At 36.8% G+C, this 18027-nt stretch overlaps 1 protein-coding gene across 1 annotated transcript in view; it reads left to right on the top strand.

Annotated features, from left to right (window-relative positions):
- Positions 1–371: 371 nt before the first annotated feature.
- The window catches only part of tspan7 (tetraspanin 7), a 32056-nt gene continuing 14400 nt past the window's right edge, over positions 372–18027 (top strand). Inside the window, exons 1-4 of the mRNA XM_028815894.2 lie at positions 372–809; positions 5949–6137; positions 13117–13191; positions 16398–16493. Of these exons, the coding sequence (XP_028671727.1) occupies positions 723–809; positions 5949–6137; positions 13117–13191; positions 16398–16493 (447 nt within the window). The 5' untranslated portion in view covers positions 372–722. The remainder of the gene's footprint in view (positions 810–5948; positions 6138–13116; positions 13192–16397; positions 16494–18027) is intronic.

Here is an 18027-nt window from a genome sequence, read left to right on the forward strand (position 1 = left end):
TGAAATACAATTGATTCACGTTTCTTTTTTGTTTTTTTCCAACTAGAACGCAGGTAGGTGAAGTGTCTAGCACATGGTCACTCAGTGTCAGTAGCAGGATTTTAACCAGCAACCTTAGGATTTGAAGTCCAGTGCCTTAACAGCTATTACACTGTCTGCTATACAGTTTTAAAAGGTCAAGTTCTTTAAAAAATAAACTTAAGGTGTGAGAATTCAAACCTGAGATGTTGTATCTTGCTTCAGAGTTCATACCAGTAGAATTGCAGGTTAAGAGTTACAAATCCAAGTCTACTGAGAATGTGTTTGAGGCTTAAGAATTTCTCGTCTGCCACTAGTCTGTATTGGAGCCGATGGACCGACAGGGGGAGCAGCTGAGCAAGGTCGGAGATCACAGTCGTTGTTGAGGTCACTGTGACGCTGTCTGCCACGCTGCCACATGGCGCTCCACTCCTCCAAATAATAAGACAAACAAAACGAAGCAAAACAAAGGACAACAAGCGGGTCGGGGGTATCGTCTTCTCCCCGGAAAACCACTGACGACACTTCCCTTCTTTTTTTTTTTTTATTTCTTCGCCCTCAGCACTTTGGAAAGTTTTTGCCACATAAGACAAGTAGAAGTTTGAGAAAGTTGTTGAGTCGAAAGCGCCCAAAGTTAAAAGAAAGGAGAAGCAAAAACATTCCAATAAAATTACGAAAAGGCTAAAAAGAAATCGATATTCAGGATGTCTTCGCCTTCCCGGAGACTACAGACTAAGCCGGTTATAACCTGCCTTAAGACTTTTCTCATTTCTTACAGTCTCATTTTCTGGGTAAGTACATTGGATACGAACAATAGTGGCTCGACGGGGTTGGGACAAGTAACGGGCGCTACATACGTGCAGGGTGTACAGGACTGAGAGACCTCGGAGGACCTAAACTAAGTGTGTCTTTTGTCTGGACGCGAAAACTTCTAAGTGCTATTTATAATGTGATCTGTGTGTGCGCATGAACACGTATAATTAATATGGTGACAAGTAAGAACGTCAGTCAGCATTGCTAGAAAAATGATCGTATTTGATATCGCTGAGACGAAGAAGTTGGGTATTTTTATATTTGTAGAATACATTTAAATATGTGTACCCACCTAGTATTACATGTCATGCATCTCCCAAATAAGTCATCCATGGACACATTATTCAGTATGCTGTATAAAGGTACTCATCGTGAGAGTAACCTTTTTGTATAATCCATATATTGCATATTAAATTACTGTATACAGTATAGATTTTTTTATCACAACAGTTCACTTTCTAGTTGTACACTGGAAGGTTCTAATATAAAGATTAATATGCGAGTTTTGACGTACTGTACCGTTTATATATATATATGTGTATTTTTTTTCTATTATGCAAATCTATACATTTTTTAATATAGTGTTTTGTACCTTTATTAATATTCATGTTTTAGTGAACCCTGCAGTGGCAGACAGCTGAAGAGATTAGACTGATTTCTCTTTCCTCAGCAACAGATTCCAGCACATCAGGAGTGAAGGGAGGGCAATGGGGTGCTGATGTTAAGTTTTAAAATCAGTTATGAGATAAAACCCTATAGTAGTATCTATCTATCACTCGCGCTCTCTCATTTTTTTTTTTAATATAAAATCTACTGATGATGGTTATGGCTAATAATGTAAGAAGAAAAATCAACATTTTTTAACAATTTACATGAATAATTTGAATTTATATTTTAATGTGACTTTAATTGTATACAGATATGGTCATATTTCTCAACCCCCTTTTTTTCAATTGCTGAAGCTCAGAAACATGAAGGCATAAAGCAGAAACCAACTCTAGAAAGGATCCCAGTTCAGCAGAGTGCACATTTACAATTGCAGCAGATAAACTTTGGGTTGCCATTTAGGTTAATTTGGTCATTTTAGGCATGTGGAATCCAACTGGCACAAAATGGGAAGAGGGTGAAGCAAGTGAAAATGGAAAGGACATACCAACTCCATCCAAATTTGGGGCTGTAGGCCAGCAGTGCTAACTGCTGCACCACCTAGCCTCCTCCTAATATTACACTGTTGACAGGGTATGCTTAGATTATATTTTTTATTTATTATAAAATGTCTTTAAAAAATATAAGTTGTTTTGTTTTCCTTTCCTCTTTATCATGTATTACTAAAGAGCAAAGTTCACTCTGTAATAAATACTGTGTATGTTGCAGTATTTTAGCTGTAGTCCATATTGGCTTTATGATACAAAATGTTTCTCAGCTGGTCACAACAATAATGAAATTAGGTGATTACAGCACTTGTAGGCAGATGGAATATACAAACAGAAAATGTAAAGAATATGTGAGTTAGTGAACTGCTTTCTGTAATAAATAATTCTGCAGTGTATCGTTTATCAAACAAAACAGACCACATGTTTTACTGTTTGCTGTCTAATATTGTGTTTCATGCCAGATTATTACACACAATTTCTATACTACTGAGCCAGTCATATTACTCAATAGTATGTAGAATAATTAGAGTACTGTAATAAGTTATCTTGCTGTTTATAATGCCGGCCTACCGTGGAGGTTACAGTGGTTATCATAAATGCAAATCTGGTACATATGCACACACCCTTTGGTCACACTCAGTCTCCCACTTTAAAGTTGCCATTTTTGGAATAGAAGAGAAAACTGAAGCACCCACACAAATGGGGGAAGAATGTGACAATGCTCAGGCTGGAGTTTGGACCTAGTCTCTGGAAGAAGTTGTGAGGCATATCCCGGCAGTTCTAGGTGTAGAACAGGAACTAGTCCTGAGCAAGGTGCCCATCCATCGCAGGGTACACCGTAGCACATAACTATTTCCAAACCAAATAATATGGCCATGATCATCTTCATTCACCCTTTACCCATTTATTAAAAAAAAAAAAAAAACATTTTTAGCTATTTAATTTTTAGAAATTTAGATTTTTATCATTTTTGTATTCCATTATAACACATTTAAAGATGGTTATTGCCAGCTGTTCAACAGATAGATATCTTTAATCTGTTAGTCAGCCACTTGCTTACAGGTTGCATCAGCCTAAAGTTTGGGTGCAATAGAAACTGAAGTCTATTCAGTGGATATTTAGGAAGGTCTTGAAATCACAGCTGTCATCACACTAAAAATATCTGTATAAAATAGCAACTGACAATCACAACAGAAGTGTATAGATAGCCTAGAATTTCAGTGCTTATATTTATATACTGTATTTAGGTACTGTCACATTTCAGTGACTAAATACATGCATATTTGTATATATAAGAGATACCAATTTCTCAAATGAAATGTCAAAATACATAACTAAGAGCTTTTACATATGTATGCATTCAGCAGTTTGCAAATCTTGTTAGGTACCAGTGTGTCTTTAGGCACGAGCTGATGGTGGTTTTGCTCTCATTTTTTTACCTCTTAGTCAGACTACCCTTGAGTTATGGCTGTTGCTCAAATCAGATTATCAACGTGGCTGCCACGTAAAATAATCAGGTTCAGAGTTTACAGATAACATCTGATTACTTATTAATTGTTCCTTACTGGTGATAGCAGGTAAAAGCTGGCAAACATTTTCACTCAATGGTAGGCCTTATCTTGCTAATGTTTCAGAGCCTGTTGAGGACATGTTGGCACCAGCAGTGAAACTGAGCTAGAACATGTGATGGTTTCATTTTTTTTAATGTTTTTCATTTGCAGTAGAGATGTTGTTTTAGGTTTAGTGGCACAGTGGGTAGCGCTGCTGCCTCGCAGTTGGGAGACCTGGGGACCTGGGTTCGCTTCCCGGGTCCTCCCTGCGTGGAGTTTGCATGTTCTCCCCGTGTCTGCGTGGGTTTCCTCCGGGCGCTCCGGTTTCCTCCCACAGTCCAAAGACATGCAGGTTAGGTGGATTGACGATTCTAAATTGGCCCTGGTGTGTGCTTGGTGTGTGGGTGTGTTTGTGTGTGTCCTGCGGTGGGTTGGCACCCTGCCCAGGATTGTTTCCTGCCTTGTGCCCTGTGTTGGCTGGGATTGGCTCCAGCAGACCCCCGTGACACTGTGTTCGGATTCAGCGGGTTGGAAAATGGATGGATGGATGGATGTTGTATCTCCTTTTAAATCCATCTTTAGAATAGCTGCCATGGTGAGCATATTGTCAAAGTGATAAAAATTCAGAAGTAATCAAGCATTGTATTGATGCTTGTACACTGTGTTTTTCCTTTATCACATTTGTTTCAAATAAAGTTTAAAATGTATGTTACTGACACTGGCTAAATAATCAACATGCATCCATTTATATAATAGTAACAAAACATGTAATAATAAAGATAAATATATTCAGTTGTGGATAGTGATACAGCAGTTACAGAAAACAGATGAATGTGTAACAGAAACAGCCCATTTTACTGTGATTTAATAGAAAAAAGTCATGGCTTTAAAAGTACAGAGTGATGGTAGTAGTAGTACAGTGACATTCTTACTTGCATGTCCAATCAAGTCGCACAAAGAATATTTGTAAGAGATCACATGAAGTAACTAAAGCATTCAAACATTCATTCACTCATTCATTCATTCTCGAAAACAGAGGTTCACTTCCAAAAATGTACTTGGCAAGCATTAGGCACAAGGTGGTAACAGACCATAAATGAAGTTCAGTTCACCACAGGCATAAAGGAAGACCACCTCACCAACTTTATGGTTTTTAGGTGGTTACTTAAATGTCTTACATGGTAATATTAGTAAAGAATTCAATTAATATTATTACTTTATTTTATCATCATTTTATTTGAGATTGATGTTGGACAACTGAACAAAACACTGGCAACAAAGCTATCATTGAATATGTAATGGAAAGCACATAAACAGTTGTACAGCACGCAGCAAGGCTTGGTGGGAACAGTTTTAATGCTGGAGAAGCGCAAACCCCTTAACCCCCCACGTTTAACACTTTAATGTTCATTGTAATATATCAAGAATATTTTATTTATTTGTATTTATTTATTTAAAGAAATACTCAACTGAAAATTTTTTTTATATATTATCACATGTACTTTATAGTGGTAGTGGAGGAAAAATAGTAATGTCATGTTTTCATAAAGAATGCAAATAAAGTTGTTAACAGTACAACAGGAGTCAATAGTAACCAGTGCTGTTCAACAGCAAATGAAGTGAAAAACATCCATGGGGTAAAAGAAAAAAATCCTACATCACTAGTGTTGCATAATCTACATGTCTGTTATCCAGTTGTTTGCCCAAAACATGCAAAATGAATGTTTGTTTGCTAAAATATTGTTAATTAAGCACTTCCAGAATTATCAGCATGTCTGTAAACAGGAAACTTAAAAGACTCACAGGAGAGACTTTTTGAATGGGAGACAGGACTCTTGACCAATGAATGACAGGGAGAGGCGGATCTTCAAGTCAAAAAGTCCTTCCCTTGAGCCTGTAGATTTTGTGTTCATATATGTACTGCTAATTCTGAAAGTACTTGCTTAACAGTATTTTAGCAAAAAAGCATTTGTTTTGCATGTTTTGAGCAAACAACTGGATAACAGACATGTAGATTATGCAACCCAAGTAAGGGGAGGTTTTTTTTTTTTTGTTTTTTTTTTGACCTTTTTAAAAAAACATTTTTGTTGTTCAGCACTGGTCACTATTGACTTCAATTATATCATAAACTTATTTTTCTCCACTCTGCATAAAAACATGAAATTAAAATTCTTTCTCGGTCACACCTACAAAGTACATGGGATAAGTAACATATAAAAAAATACAATTTTTGTGTGGATTATTTATTTAAGAAGAGTCTTTGCCATGTGTTGTTACTTGTTTGACTTTTTCACTTATTTCTGATATAACTCATTTCAATTTGTTACAGCATGTGGTAGTAAAATGTTAACTGTATAATATTTTGCTCTTTAGTAAAGTGACAGTTTTTCATCTGATTTAATTTTTTCCTCAGTTTACAGGAGTTATTCTACTTGCTGTTGGTGTTTGGGGAAAGGTGAGCCTGGAAGGCTACTTCTCCCTGGTCACAGATCAGAGCACCAATGCGCCTTATGTTCTGATTGGAACTGGCGCGATCATTGTCATTTTTGGCTTGTTTGGATGCTTTGCAACATGCCGAGGCAGCCCTTGGATGCTAAAGTTGGTAGGTATAAACTTTTATACTTTTATTTGTCTGCTTGTATGAGTTGATATTTATAGATAGTTGCTACCTGTATTTTAGAATAAAATGTACAATACAATACAGAATAACAGTGCACTATAGTATTGCTGACAGATTGAGGAGATCGTTTTTCCCCCAAACTATGCGACTCTTTAATTCCACCCAGAGGGGTAAACGTTAACATTCAACATTATACATAGTTATTGTCTGTTTTTCTGTTTTTCACCTGCATTGTTATCATTCTTTAATTTAATATTATTTATTGTATCAGTATGCTGCTGCTGAAGAATGTGAATTTCCCATTGGGATTAATAAAGTATCTATCTATCTATCTATCTATCTATCTATCTATCTATCTATCTATCTATCTATCTATCAATCAATCACTGTAGGTTCCTGTGTTTATTACTCACCTGTATGTCCATTTTAAAGTATTTTATACTTTTTTATTGTCATGGGAAAGTTGCACGTCTTTGCTATTCCTAAAGACAAGTTAATGCAAAGTTATTTTCAATATTTAAAAAATGTGTATACTTAAGGAGAAGCAGTTTCAAAGATGAAAATATTGGCAGATGAGTTAATTGGTCCTGTGTTGCTATGTATGTGTATTGAACGAATGTGCCCTGTGATCAACTGTTGTTTCATTTGGGGTAAACTCTGGCACTATGGGATCACATAATGGCTTTTCATGGTTTTGACATGTCATGACCCACAGGGGAATCATGTGATGCCTTTTCTGTGAGTATGGGAGCTCCGATCCACTTTAATACTAACCCCTTCCAGACGTTTTAATACATTTGTGTGACTGCTTTTACCTAGTCTTTGTCCATGATGGCGAACTGTCACTGAAGCTGTTCTGATTCCTTCAAGTCACCTAAGAGGTCATCAAGGTCTGTACCAGATACAGATTTGGGCCCATCATATTGGGATTTGATTAAATATCTTTTTGGAACAAATTAATTGTCTGAATGCTACTGTATTGACTTATTTTTCTGAATTGAGGGAGAGAAATAATTATCACTTAATCAGGGCAAGTCAGACTACCAAAAACATAGTTTTGTATAGTCTAGTGTTTCTTGTTATGATGAGGAGTTTGGGGCATGCTTAAAGAAATTATAGCACTCAAAATAAGGCTAGATGATCAGGAGAAAATTAAGAAGTATGGAACTGATTAGAAAACGTGACAATCTCCTTTTTGGCCAAGGCCTGGCCAAATAGTTTCCAGCACTGAGTAGTGTCACCCTTAAAATTGAATGATCAAATGAGGTCTTTTCTGAATAGTTATTCTCATCAAAATCCTGCATTTTTAGCATTTTATTATGTCTCAGACTTGAGCATGGAGATGTCTCCCAAAAAATAGGCAATAAATCTGGCCATTTATGGGGCAAGAGAAAGTAGCTTCCATCAATTTCTACTTTATGCCACAACACTGAAGCTTCCCCTGTGTAGTTTTCTGTTGTCTTTTCAAATCAACAGGCAACTGAATCATTTCAAAATATTAAATGCAAGTAAGCTTAATGTGCATCATGGATAAATTAATGGAAGCAGTTACTAAGGACAACAGGAGGAGTTTGGGTGCTGGGAATTGAGGACAGCTTCTGTTTGTCTGTTTGCTTCAGTGAGAGCTGATACTAGGTAGTGAGTTGGGAACTTTGAGCATTTCCCACTTGTCTTGATTACAAAAGCTGTATTTGCTAAGTTGAGGGCCCTGTAACACCTAAATCTCTGCTTACAGATGCCATTTCATTACTATTCAGATGGATAATGTACAGTACTGTGAACAACATACAGAAAAGAATTAAGGCATTCATGTTATTTATTTCTCACAGCATGGATGTTCCTACATTCATGTGGTTTTATTTGTACACTAAAACTGTAATATATGTATACACACATACATACAGTGGTGCTTTGTAATTCAAACTTATTTTGTTAAGGAGGGTGTTTGAATCGTGAATTGTTTAAAGTCCAAATCAATTTTCCCAATTAGAAATAATTTGAAATGTGAATTAAACTCTTCCCAGACCCTAAACAATACTCATATTGATAAACTTAAGCATCAAATACACACAATCTAAGGTAAAAATAACACAATTAAATGCCCTAAATAGTAAATTAAAATATGAAAACAATAAATACAATATGTAAATACCATATAATAAAATTAAATTTACATTAACTGTACCGTAGTGATTTGTGTTACTGTTTGAAAGGGTAGTCACCTTCCATAACTGTACTTCGCGGTAAGTTCCTTTTTCACCTCAATCATCAATACTACAGCCTTTCTTTTAGGCTTCACTGCTTCCACACTGTTTATGGATGCCATAGTTAATAGACAGGGGTTTTATATATGCCATTTATGCTTGCTGCATTAGCGCCATTTGCTGCTACATTTTTTTCACTGCGCATACAGTTTGAATGTTGAAGCATCGTTTGAACTCCAGATCAAATTTCTCTCGAAGTTAGCACTCAAACTAACCTTTAAGTTTTTTTATTTTAAAGAATTTTGCATTTTTTTACTTCTTTATTCTCCAAACCTCTACATCCTGCTCCTGGCCATGTAGATTATTTTTCTGTCAAGATTAAACACCCTTAAATTATCTGATGAAGATGCTTCTAGATTAGATGATCTGTTAAACCATCTTTTAGTTCAGATAATGTTAAGGGGATCTGAACTCCTGAAAATCCCTGGGGAATGGATGGCCTTCCTCCTAAATTTTACTTGGCATTTTGGGATCTGCTCTCCCAATCACATACTACAGATACTTGATCCTGCTATCTCTTGATCCTGTTTGAAATCTATTATATCTCAGTAGAAGAAACACCCCTTCCATACCAGATGTTATGTATGTATGCTATTTTATTATTTGTTAAAAGCCAGGCTTTGCAAATATAGAGGATCAATGCAAAAAACAGAGTGTTTTCAGCTAACAAACACATACGTATTACACAGCTGAGTTAACTTTTAATGCTTCATTATGTTAATTAGGAAAATCCAACCAACCAATCAGCCAGCATACGACTCAGTGTGCACTTCCAGTTGGTTTATGCACAAAAGCATTTCTTACAATATTATGGCAAAAGTTTGTCTTTAAGAAATAACGGAGTCCCCAGTGTTTTAAAATGGCATTTATGTGGCTGCATATGTTAAGCAATTAAATCTTTAGGTTAAAGGTTCAAAGTAAGAAAAATTAAATAAAATGTGCAATCTGGCCCTTTGTTGTTATGATGCAAATGGAATATATTTTTCAAAATGAATATAACAAATCTAAAATACTACTTTTAAACCAATGAGATTAATTAATATATTATGTTACAATATTGAGAAAAATTTTTCATTGTAATTTACGTTGTCTACTGTTTGCAATCTTCAGTTGACCTAAAAAGGTTTTGGCAATCACATTTTATATCGCATGTTATATTATTTATCATATACTGTATTCATATTTAAACACTTTGGTCATGTATCAATACACTTCATGATGGCTGATGAACAATTTTAATATTTCTAATTACACTAAAGCTGAAAAGAAAAGTCAAATAGTTTATGAACCAAACCAAATTAATTTCTGGCACATTTCACACAGGAAGGAACATTTAGACAGAGGACTGAACATTAAGACGGTGGTGGCTCTCTGGCTAAAGGATCTGGGCTGGTCACTCAAAGGCTGCCAGTTCAAATCCTGGCAGTGATAGGAGGAATGCTACCCCATTGGGCTCTTGAGCATGGTTCTTAACCTGCAATTGCTCCAGGGGTGCTGTACAAATAGCTGACTCTGCGCTCTGACCCCAAAACTCTCTGGAGAGTAATTTGGGGTATGCGAAAAATGGCAAATTGTTAATACAAGAAATTGTATATGGTGAATAAATGATTATAAACACTCTACCAGGTTATATCGTTGAGCTCCCTGTGGCATTTTCTTAACATTTTGGTTTTCACAGCAATTTCAAAAAACAACTGTCTCCACTATGAAATACTCATTTATGTTATGCTATGGTGGAGTAAGTACTTGAGTTATACGATTAATTTAATGTGCCATTTAGATGTTGCCTGTCTTCTGTTTTATAAACACTTGTCTACCCATCTATATGTCTCTCTTCAGAAACAAAAACTTGTTTATCTAGGACTACTTTAGTATAACATGCGATACTTTAATATATAATGTGCAACTAAATCTCCCCACCTCTGCCTGAAGTGCATTTCCTTTTGAAAATCTTTCAAAACTTGGTGACCTTTTCTGTCTCTAAGGGGGACTGCCATTGAATGAACTAACAGGTTATTCTTAGACAAATGTTACAATTATAGAAAATTATAACAGTGTCTCAGTGGTGCTCAGAAAACTAAGTAAAAGGAACATATCTTATTTGGATATTGTGATTATATGTTTTCAGGTAAGATTGAGGTACTGGTCTTAAAAGAAAAAAAAAGAAAAAAACAATCTTTTTTTGGTCAATACAGCTTTTATGATTTTTTTTTTGTTTTACTTTTAAGTCATAAAAAATTGATGGATATGCAGTGTAAAAATAAAAGAAAATCCTGTTTTTTTTTCTGGATTCATGAGTATTCCTCATTGAGTTGCAAATTTCTGAGGTAACGCAAAGGTTTTTAGAGGGCTAGGCATGGTGTTATCTTTTAGTTCAGGGAAAATGCCTTAAAGCATCCATTTACATGTTTAAGCATTTGGGAAAATACACATGAATACTTCTGTAAATTATCATTTTAAGATTTATAAATTTAATTATGTTGAATAGATTTCAAAAGCAAATCTTCAGTAGGTATACTGTATCGGCATTAATGAAGTCAGACCAAATAAATGCATGGCTTCCTCCAAGCAAAGCCTTAAATGTGATGTAGTTTGAGTTATACATTCTGTGAATGTAGCCACTCTGATTTAGGCCATATTTCATGTGTAGCCTTTTTTTAGGTAGAGGCAATGCATCTTTCAATCCATATTGTAATTGCTAATCGAAAAATAAACATAAGTCTTCTTTATTATTACAGTACAGAGTTTAATTCTTGTCAAAAGTAAACTATTCTCCAAAAAGAAATGCAAATTTGACATACATTTTATATATAAAATAATATTAATATTTCTAATACAAAATTTGCATCCTAAACTATATCCAGAATCTGTTTTCTGAATTTCCATCCATCCATCCATTATCCAACCCGCTATATCCTAACTACAGGGTCATGGGGGTCTGCTGGAGCCAATCCCAGCCAACATAGGGCGCAAGGCAGGAAACAAACCCCAGGCAGGGCGCCAGCCCACCGCAGGGCTCACACACCCACACACCAAGCACACACTTGGGACAATTTAGGATCGCCAATGCACCTAACTTGCATGTCTTTGGACTGTGGGAGGAAACCGGAGCACCCAGAGGAAACCCACGCAGACACGGGGAGAACATGCAAACTCCACGCAGGAAGGACCCGGGAAGCGAACCCGGGTCTCCTAACTGCGAGGCAGCAGCTCTACCCACTGCGCCACCATGCCGCCCATTTTCTGAATTTGTATAGTTTTATATTTATGCACATCAAGAATTCATCTATAAATCAAAAGATGACTATCTGACTATGATCTTGAGCTAGGGAGCTTGATTGTAAAGCTGTTTGGCAAATTATTTGAGTATGTTTATACTGTAGATATTTAGAGTGCTTTCAAAAATGAATAGTGTGAGATATAGTAAGGTTGTTTACTTTTTGTAGTAAGTAGAAACAGAATGAGCATTAACAGAGCGTTTCAGCTCACTTTAAAAGTGAACGTTTTTGTGGAAAAATATTAATAAAAAAAATCTAAGCATAAACCCAAGATATGCCATTTGCCAGCATTGCCAGACATGATGAATTAAGTGGATGTATTATGTCTCAACTACAGGTAAGGTTTCAGCAGGCTGGCATGACAGAGGACCATCCAAGATGTGGTTGCCCTTAAGTTACCATACCTGAGCAGAACCAGCACATCAGACTGATCCATGTGAAGGATCATTTCAGATCTGCCATCCACACAGCTCCTGAAAGAGCTAGAGGAAACAATGCCCGCATCATTGACATGACGGGCATTGTGCTGCTGGCTTTCGGGAAAGGTGACACATCAGAGGGCCTTTTTTCACACAACCTAGACTTCACACCTGGCTCTCTTTGGCCATACCAAGGCTATAATGGACTCATCAGCAGTGGCATCAAGTCCACTTCTTGGATGAGTTCAGTATGTTCAATGCAGAGGGTGATGCCAGAGTGTTGAGAAGGAGGAAAAGAAAAAGGTATGCTTGTGTCAAAAGAAACAAATGTAATGGTGTGGGCTGGCATTCACTAAACAGGTCAGACAGAACACCACTTCATCAAGTGCAAGGTGCTTTATAAGGATGAGATTGCACAGTAGTCATCATTCCCTGTGTGACGGACTACAACCTGACTCCAGCCAGGCAATATTAGACCACACAAACCTTCTGTTTTTATAGATGCCCTAATGCAGCGGTTCTCAAACTGTGGGGAAGTAACGAAAAAGGGGGCGCGAATGTTGCCATATGTGGCGTAATTTCTCTATTCGTAGGAAAATTTTAAACTTGTAGCGGTGTATCGGCAGCAAAAAATATAGGAATAAATTTTATTAGGGTTTCAAAAAAACGTTAGGGGGGCATGATTAAAACTGTTATGAAAACTCGGGTGGCAAATACTTAAAGATTGAGAAACGCTGCCCTAATGAATGCTGTTGTACAGGTGCTGCTGTAAAGTCCTAACACGTCTAACCTCAAATCAGTATCCATCACCAAAAGAGTTTGAAAATTGGCTAAAAATAAAATAATATGCATGTGTGTACTTAACTGTTGAAGTTTCATTTGCAGGTTAATTGGCATTGCTTTTATGGGGTGCTTATGTAAAGTCGTTGTTAATAAGATGTTGCTACTACTGATAACATTATTGCCTTGTCTCCCTTTCTCTCTTTCTCTCTGTCCTCAGTATGCCATGTTCCTTTCCCTTGTCTTCCTTTCTGAGCTTGTGGCTGGTATTTCAGGCTTCCTCTTCAGACATGAGGTAGGTAAATCTTTACAGAAATGTTTTTCATGGTTCCCACGTTATAAGCACTGGATTGCTTCATGATAGTGAAATTGTATTGCACTGTTTTCTGTTGTTATATGTGCTGCTATTTATTGGTCTACGTGGGCTTCTCAGACATTTCAACTTAAACAAAACTGTCTTTAATGTCTACAAGTAGTTTTTTTCACTTTTATCTGTTAAGCATGTTATTTAACATTTGTATACAACATACTGGATTCAAAATGTTAAACTGGAGCAGAAGGAGGCTCTGAGAATGTTTCAGAGGGATATTAGACTCGCCTCCAGATCTAGGCACTATCTGAACTCCTTGTTCCATGTACAGGTAGGCTGGATTTCAGGTGACTGTATTGTAATAGCTGTTGATCTTTTACTTTTCCTTCATGTTGATATACTAATTGTGGCAAATTATACCAGTTGAAAGATTTTTTTTCTGCTGTGAAAATGTGATATGCTTTAATTTTCCCCCCACAGTTTGTTTTTCTTTTTTTTCTGTATGTGAAGGGAAACAGGTTCATGAGTAAACTTATCAACATTTTAATTTTGCATTTCGCATGATAATTATGCATTTTTAACATATGTGATGGAGGCAGAAAGGTAGATCCTTTCCACATACAGAATGTGTTTGGCAGCCAGATTGAATTGATGTTTCTCAAATTTACCTAATCCACTTAAGGGTTGTGGAGGACCAAAATGTATCCTAGTAGTTTCAGGAGCAACACTGGATAAGGTGCCAGTTTGTCAGAGAGCTCTCTTGTGTACACATTCACATTTGCATGAGGCTGATGTAGGCTTCTTAAATTTTTTAACATTCTTGAGGATGTAAACTCCACACAGGCAATGACCAGGTACAGGATTTAGATAGATCTAAGCCATTGGTAATGGATCCATGAGGCAACAGTGTTAGCCACTGCATCACTTTGCCATCCTAGCCTATGTTATTATATTTTCTTTATTGCCTTTTAGAGTTACTGATTCTTTGACCTTTAAACTTTTATAAAGTTCTGCAAATTACTCACACTGAAAAAGAAACAGAATCCACCTAAGTGTAAATACTGCACAAACATTACAAAAACATTTCTTCACACATGGAACTGTAGACATAAAGAACTGTTGCATTGTTGAAATGACTGAATTCGGAATCTTTAATCTACAACTGTAAATATATTTACCCACTCTATATTCAAAGTTAGGGCCTTTAAAAAAATTTGTATCCTGGGTTCAAATCTGTGTATAGCTTTGACATTTTTCCTCTGATCACAGAGTTCTCTATTACTCCTGTTTTTTTCCACATCCTAATGTTGTGCTTGTTGCCTTATGACTTTCAGTTGGCTTCTTTTGAGTGAATGTGGGATTGTAAGTAAATATGACCTGTGAAGAAGTGGTGTCCCATCCAGGACTGAAGTCCTACTTTGAATCTGTCTTTCTTTCAGCCTTTTGAAATAAGCAAGTTCAGAAAATTAATGGGTAAAAGAATTATTAGAAGCTTAATAGCTATGTTGTACTGAATTGTGTGTGCTCATCAGAGCTTTTTTTAAAATGGTTATGCTTTTAAAGTATTATATATCCTTGTTACGCATTCATTATATATATATCCATCCATCCATCCATTTTCCAACCCGCTGAATCTGAACACAGGGTCACGGGGGTCTGCTGGAGCCAATCCCAGCCAACACAGGGCACAAGGCAGGGGACCAATCCTGGGCAGGGTGCCAACCCACCGCAGGACACACACAAACACACCCACACACCAAGCACACACTAGGGCCAATTTAGAATCGCCAATCCACCTAACCAGCATGTCTTTGGACTGTGGGAGGAAACCGGAGCACCCGGAGGAAACCCACGCAGACACGGGGAGAACATGCAAACTCCACGCAGGAAGGACCCAGGAAGCGAACCCAGGTCTCCAGGTCTACCAACTGCGAGGCAGCAGCGCTACCCACTATGCCACCGTGCCACCTTATATATATATAATATATAATATAGTATATATTATAATAATAATAATAGATTATATATAGATAGATGTTCTATCAGACGGTTGTGGCGAGTGCCCTCTTCTACGCGGTGGTGTGCTGGGGAGGCAGCATAAAGAAAAGGGACACCTCATGCCTGGACAAACTGGTGAGGAAGGCAGGCTCTATTGTAGGCATGGAGCTGGACAGTTTGACATCCATGGCAGAGCGACGGGCGCTCAGCAGGCTCCTATCAATTATGGAGAATCCACTGCATCCACTAAACAGTGTCATCTCCAGACAGAGGAGCAGCTTCAGCGACAGACTGCTGTCACTGTCCTGCTCCACTGACAGATTGTGGAGATCGTTCCTCCACCAAACTATGCAACTCTTCAATTCCACCTGGGGGGTAAACGTTAACATTATTCAAAGTTATTGTCTGTCTGTATACCTGCATTGTTATCACTCTTTAATTTAATATTTTCTTTATCAGTGTGCTGCTGCTGGAGTATGTGAATTTCCCCTTGGGATTAATAAAGTATCCATCCATCCATCCATCCATACATATATGCCAAATGGAAGCTAAATACTGACCTTTATTATGAATGTTTAGTAATAACCATGAGTTTAGCGCTAAGATGTTAAAGCTCCTGCTGTCAAGTCCCAGCTCGGGCAGAGTCTGTATGGAGTTTGTCCGTTTTCCTTGAATCTGAGTGGATTTTTCTATGGGAACTCTGGCTTTCTTCAAAGATGTCCTAATTATGTTTTTTGTACATCTTTAAATTGGTGTGCATGTACACCCTGCTCAGAGCTGGTTTCTGCCTTGGAGCTCAAGCTCAGTGCAGCCCTTATGTGGATGAATAGAAGGATGAAATTTACTAATCTCACATAACAAAACAATCCAACAAAAAGTTACTTTGGAATGTTTCTGATAATATAAATTTTGTATTCTTCTAATTTACATTTTTCCTTAAAAGATAATCTTGGTGCATTTTGTAGCTACTTAATGTAGTAGTTTAGTTTGACATTTAGGTTTATCAGACAAATTCTAGAATTTATTACCTAATTGCACATTGAACTAAACTTTTTATGAACATAGATTGTCATTTCAGTTATAAAATTACAGTCATCATTTGATTTTTAAAATGAGCCTCACTTAAATTCTAAATTGTGCCTATTGTAGAGTGAAGAATGCAAAACTAAACTATGGTTTGTTTTCCATTTCAGATAAAGGCAGTTGTAACCAACAAGTATGGTGAAGCTTTGGAAAACTATAATGCCTCCAGCCGTCAGAGCAATGCCGTTGACAATATTCAGTTCAATGTAAGGAACTGCATTTATTTTCATACTTATGTTCAATCTTTGCAATGTCATTTTTTTGTCTGAAATGTTAAAAGGAATTACAGCAGATTCTGATATTCTAGATATCCTATATATACATGGTACAGTACTGGCAAATATGCCACTCTACAAATAAAAGAGATTACATAATCTTGGTTTGAAAACCAAGATTTATGTTTTGATTGTTTTTACATATTGACTTACTGTATATGTACAGTATTAAACTGCTCCTGGCTGTTGTCACCCTGTAGTGCATTACTGCTGTTTTTTTGTTTTATTTATTTATTTATTTTACTTTCTGTATTTCCAACTGTAAGTTACAAGATTGCTCAAACTCTACCAAATTAGATAGATAAAATTGTTTGATAGCAATTTTTGGCTGCTATACCATATTATCAATTGTGTTCAAAGCTGGGCTCTGGCTGAGCCCAGATTCATAATTGTGGACTGGTCAAGTGCACTTTTTTTCAGGAAATTGAGCAAAGGAATGCTGTGCTGTCAGGGCAAAGAGTGCAGTTCAGGTATGCTACATCTTGGAAATATGTGCTGGAGTATAAGAGTACCCCAACCTAGAAGCAAAAACAGAAACACTGAGAGGTTAGCTGGAGGAAAACCTGGAAAACTCCAGAAGCCCCCTCCTCTAGAAAAGGTTTCAAAATCTGGAAACCCCCTCACTATGACCTTGACCTGAAATTTTGGAATGCTCCTAAAGGCCATGTCACTTTTGATTACTTTTCCAATAATTTTCAGTTGTTGCCTTCATTTACATAATCTTTAGTGAGATGAAGGTAATCAGTGGCACGCTTCTGTCAAGCCAATCACATTATGTGACATGTCCAGCAACTCACTCCAGCTGCAGAGTGATGCAGCTAACAATTCACAAGTGCTAGCATACTGTATGTTGAGGTATTTAGCACATTATTAATATACATTACAACATCATCCTAATTGTCGTTGTTTGTGTTATATGAGAAAATTTCATATCATGTGCCCTGTCTCACTACATAACAGGACAATTTGTTGCCAAATTTCCAAATATAATATATACATATCTACCGTATTAATACAATTGTAGTCAAAAAAATAAACAATTTCTATCTGCCTTTACACATATTATACAGTGTGGAATTAGTACATTATCATTCAAAAGAGATTCTGTTTTAACTGATCAAAAGTAATACAACATTTGAAAAGGGCGTTGTGAATGGAATCAAAAGTTTTCTAGCAGAACTTTCGTTCTTCTTCACAGTGTCATCTTTTCCCTGTCTAAGACACCTGCCTTTCTTCACTGATCAGTCCCCACCCATCAGTCCTGTTCATGGAGACCTTCATGTGCATACACCGGCACCCCTAAAAAAAGGATGCAGAAGGGGTTCCTAGTCTTTCTCTTTGGGCTTCTGTCGGTGCTGTATGGCACATTAGAATAGTGTACTCCATACAATATTATTATAAACAAATATAGACAAAAAAGGTGTATCAGCTAATTTTCATTTTTCTATAACTCCACCAAATTTAA

This window comes from Erpetoichthys calabaricus, chromosome 12, assembly GCF_900747795.2.
Source record: "Erpetoichthys calabaricus chromosome 12, fErpCal1.3, whole genome shotgun sequence".
NCBI lineage: Eukaryota > Metazoa > Chordata > Cladistia > Polypteriformes > Polypteridae > Erpetoichthys > Erpetoichthys calabaricus.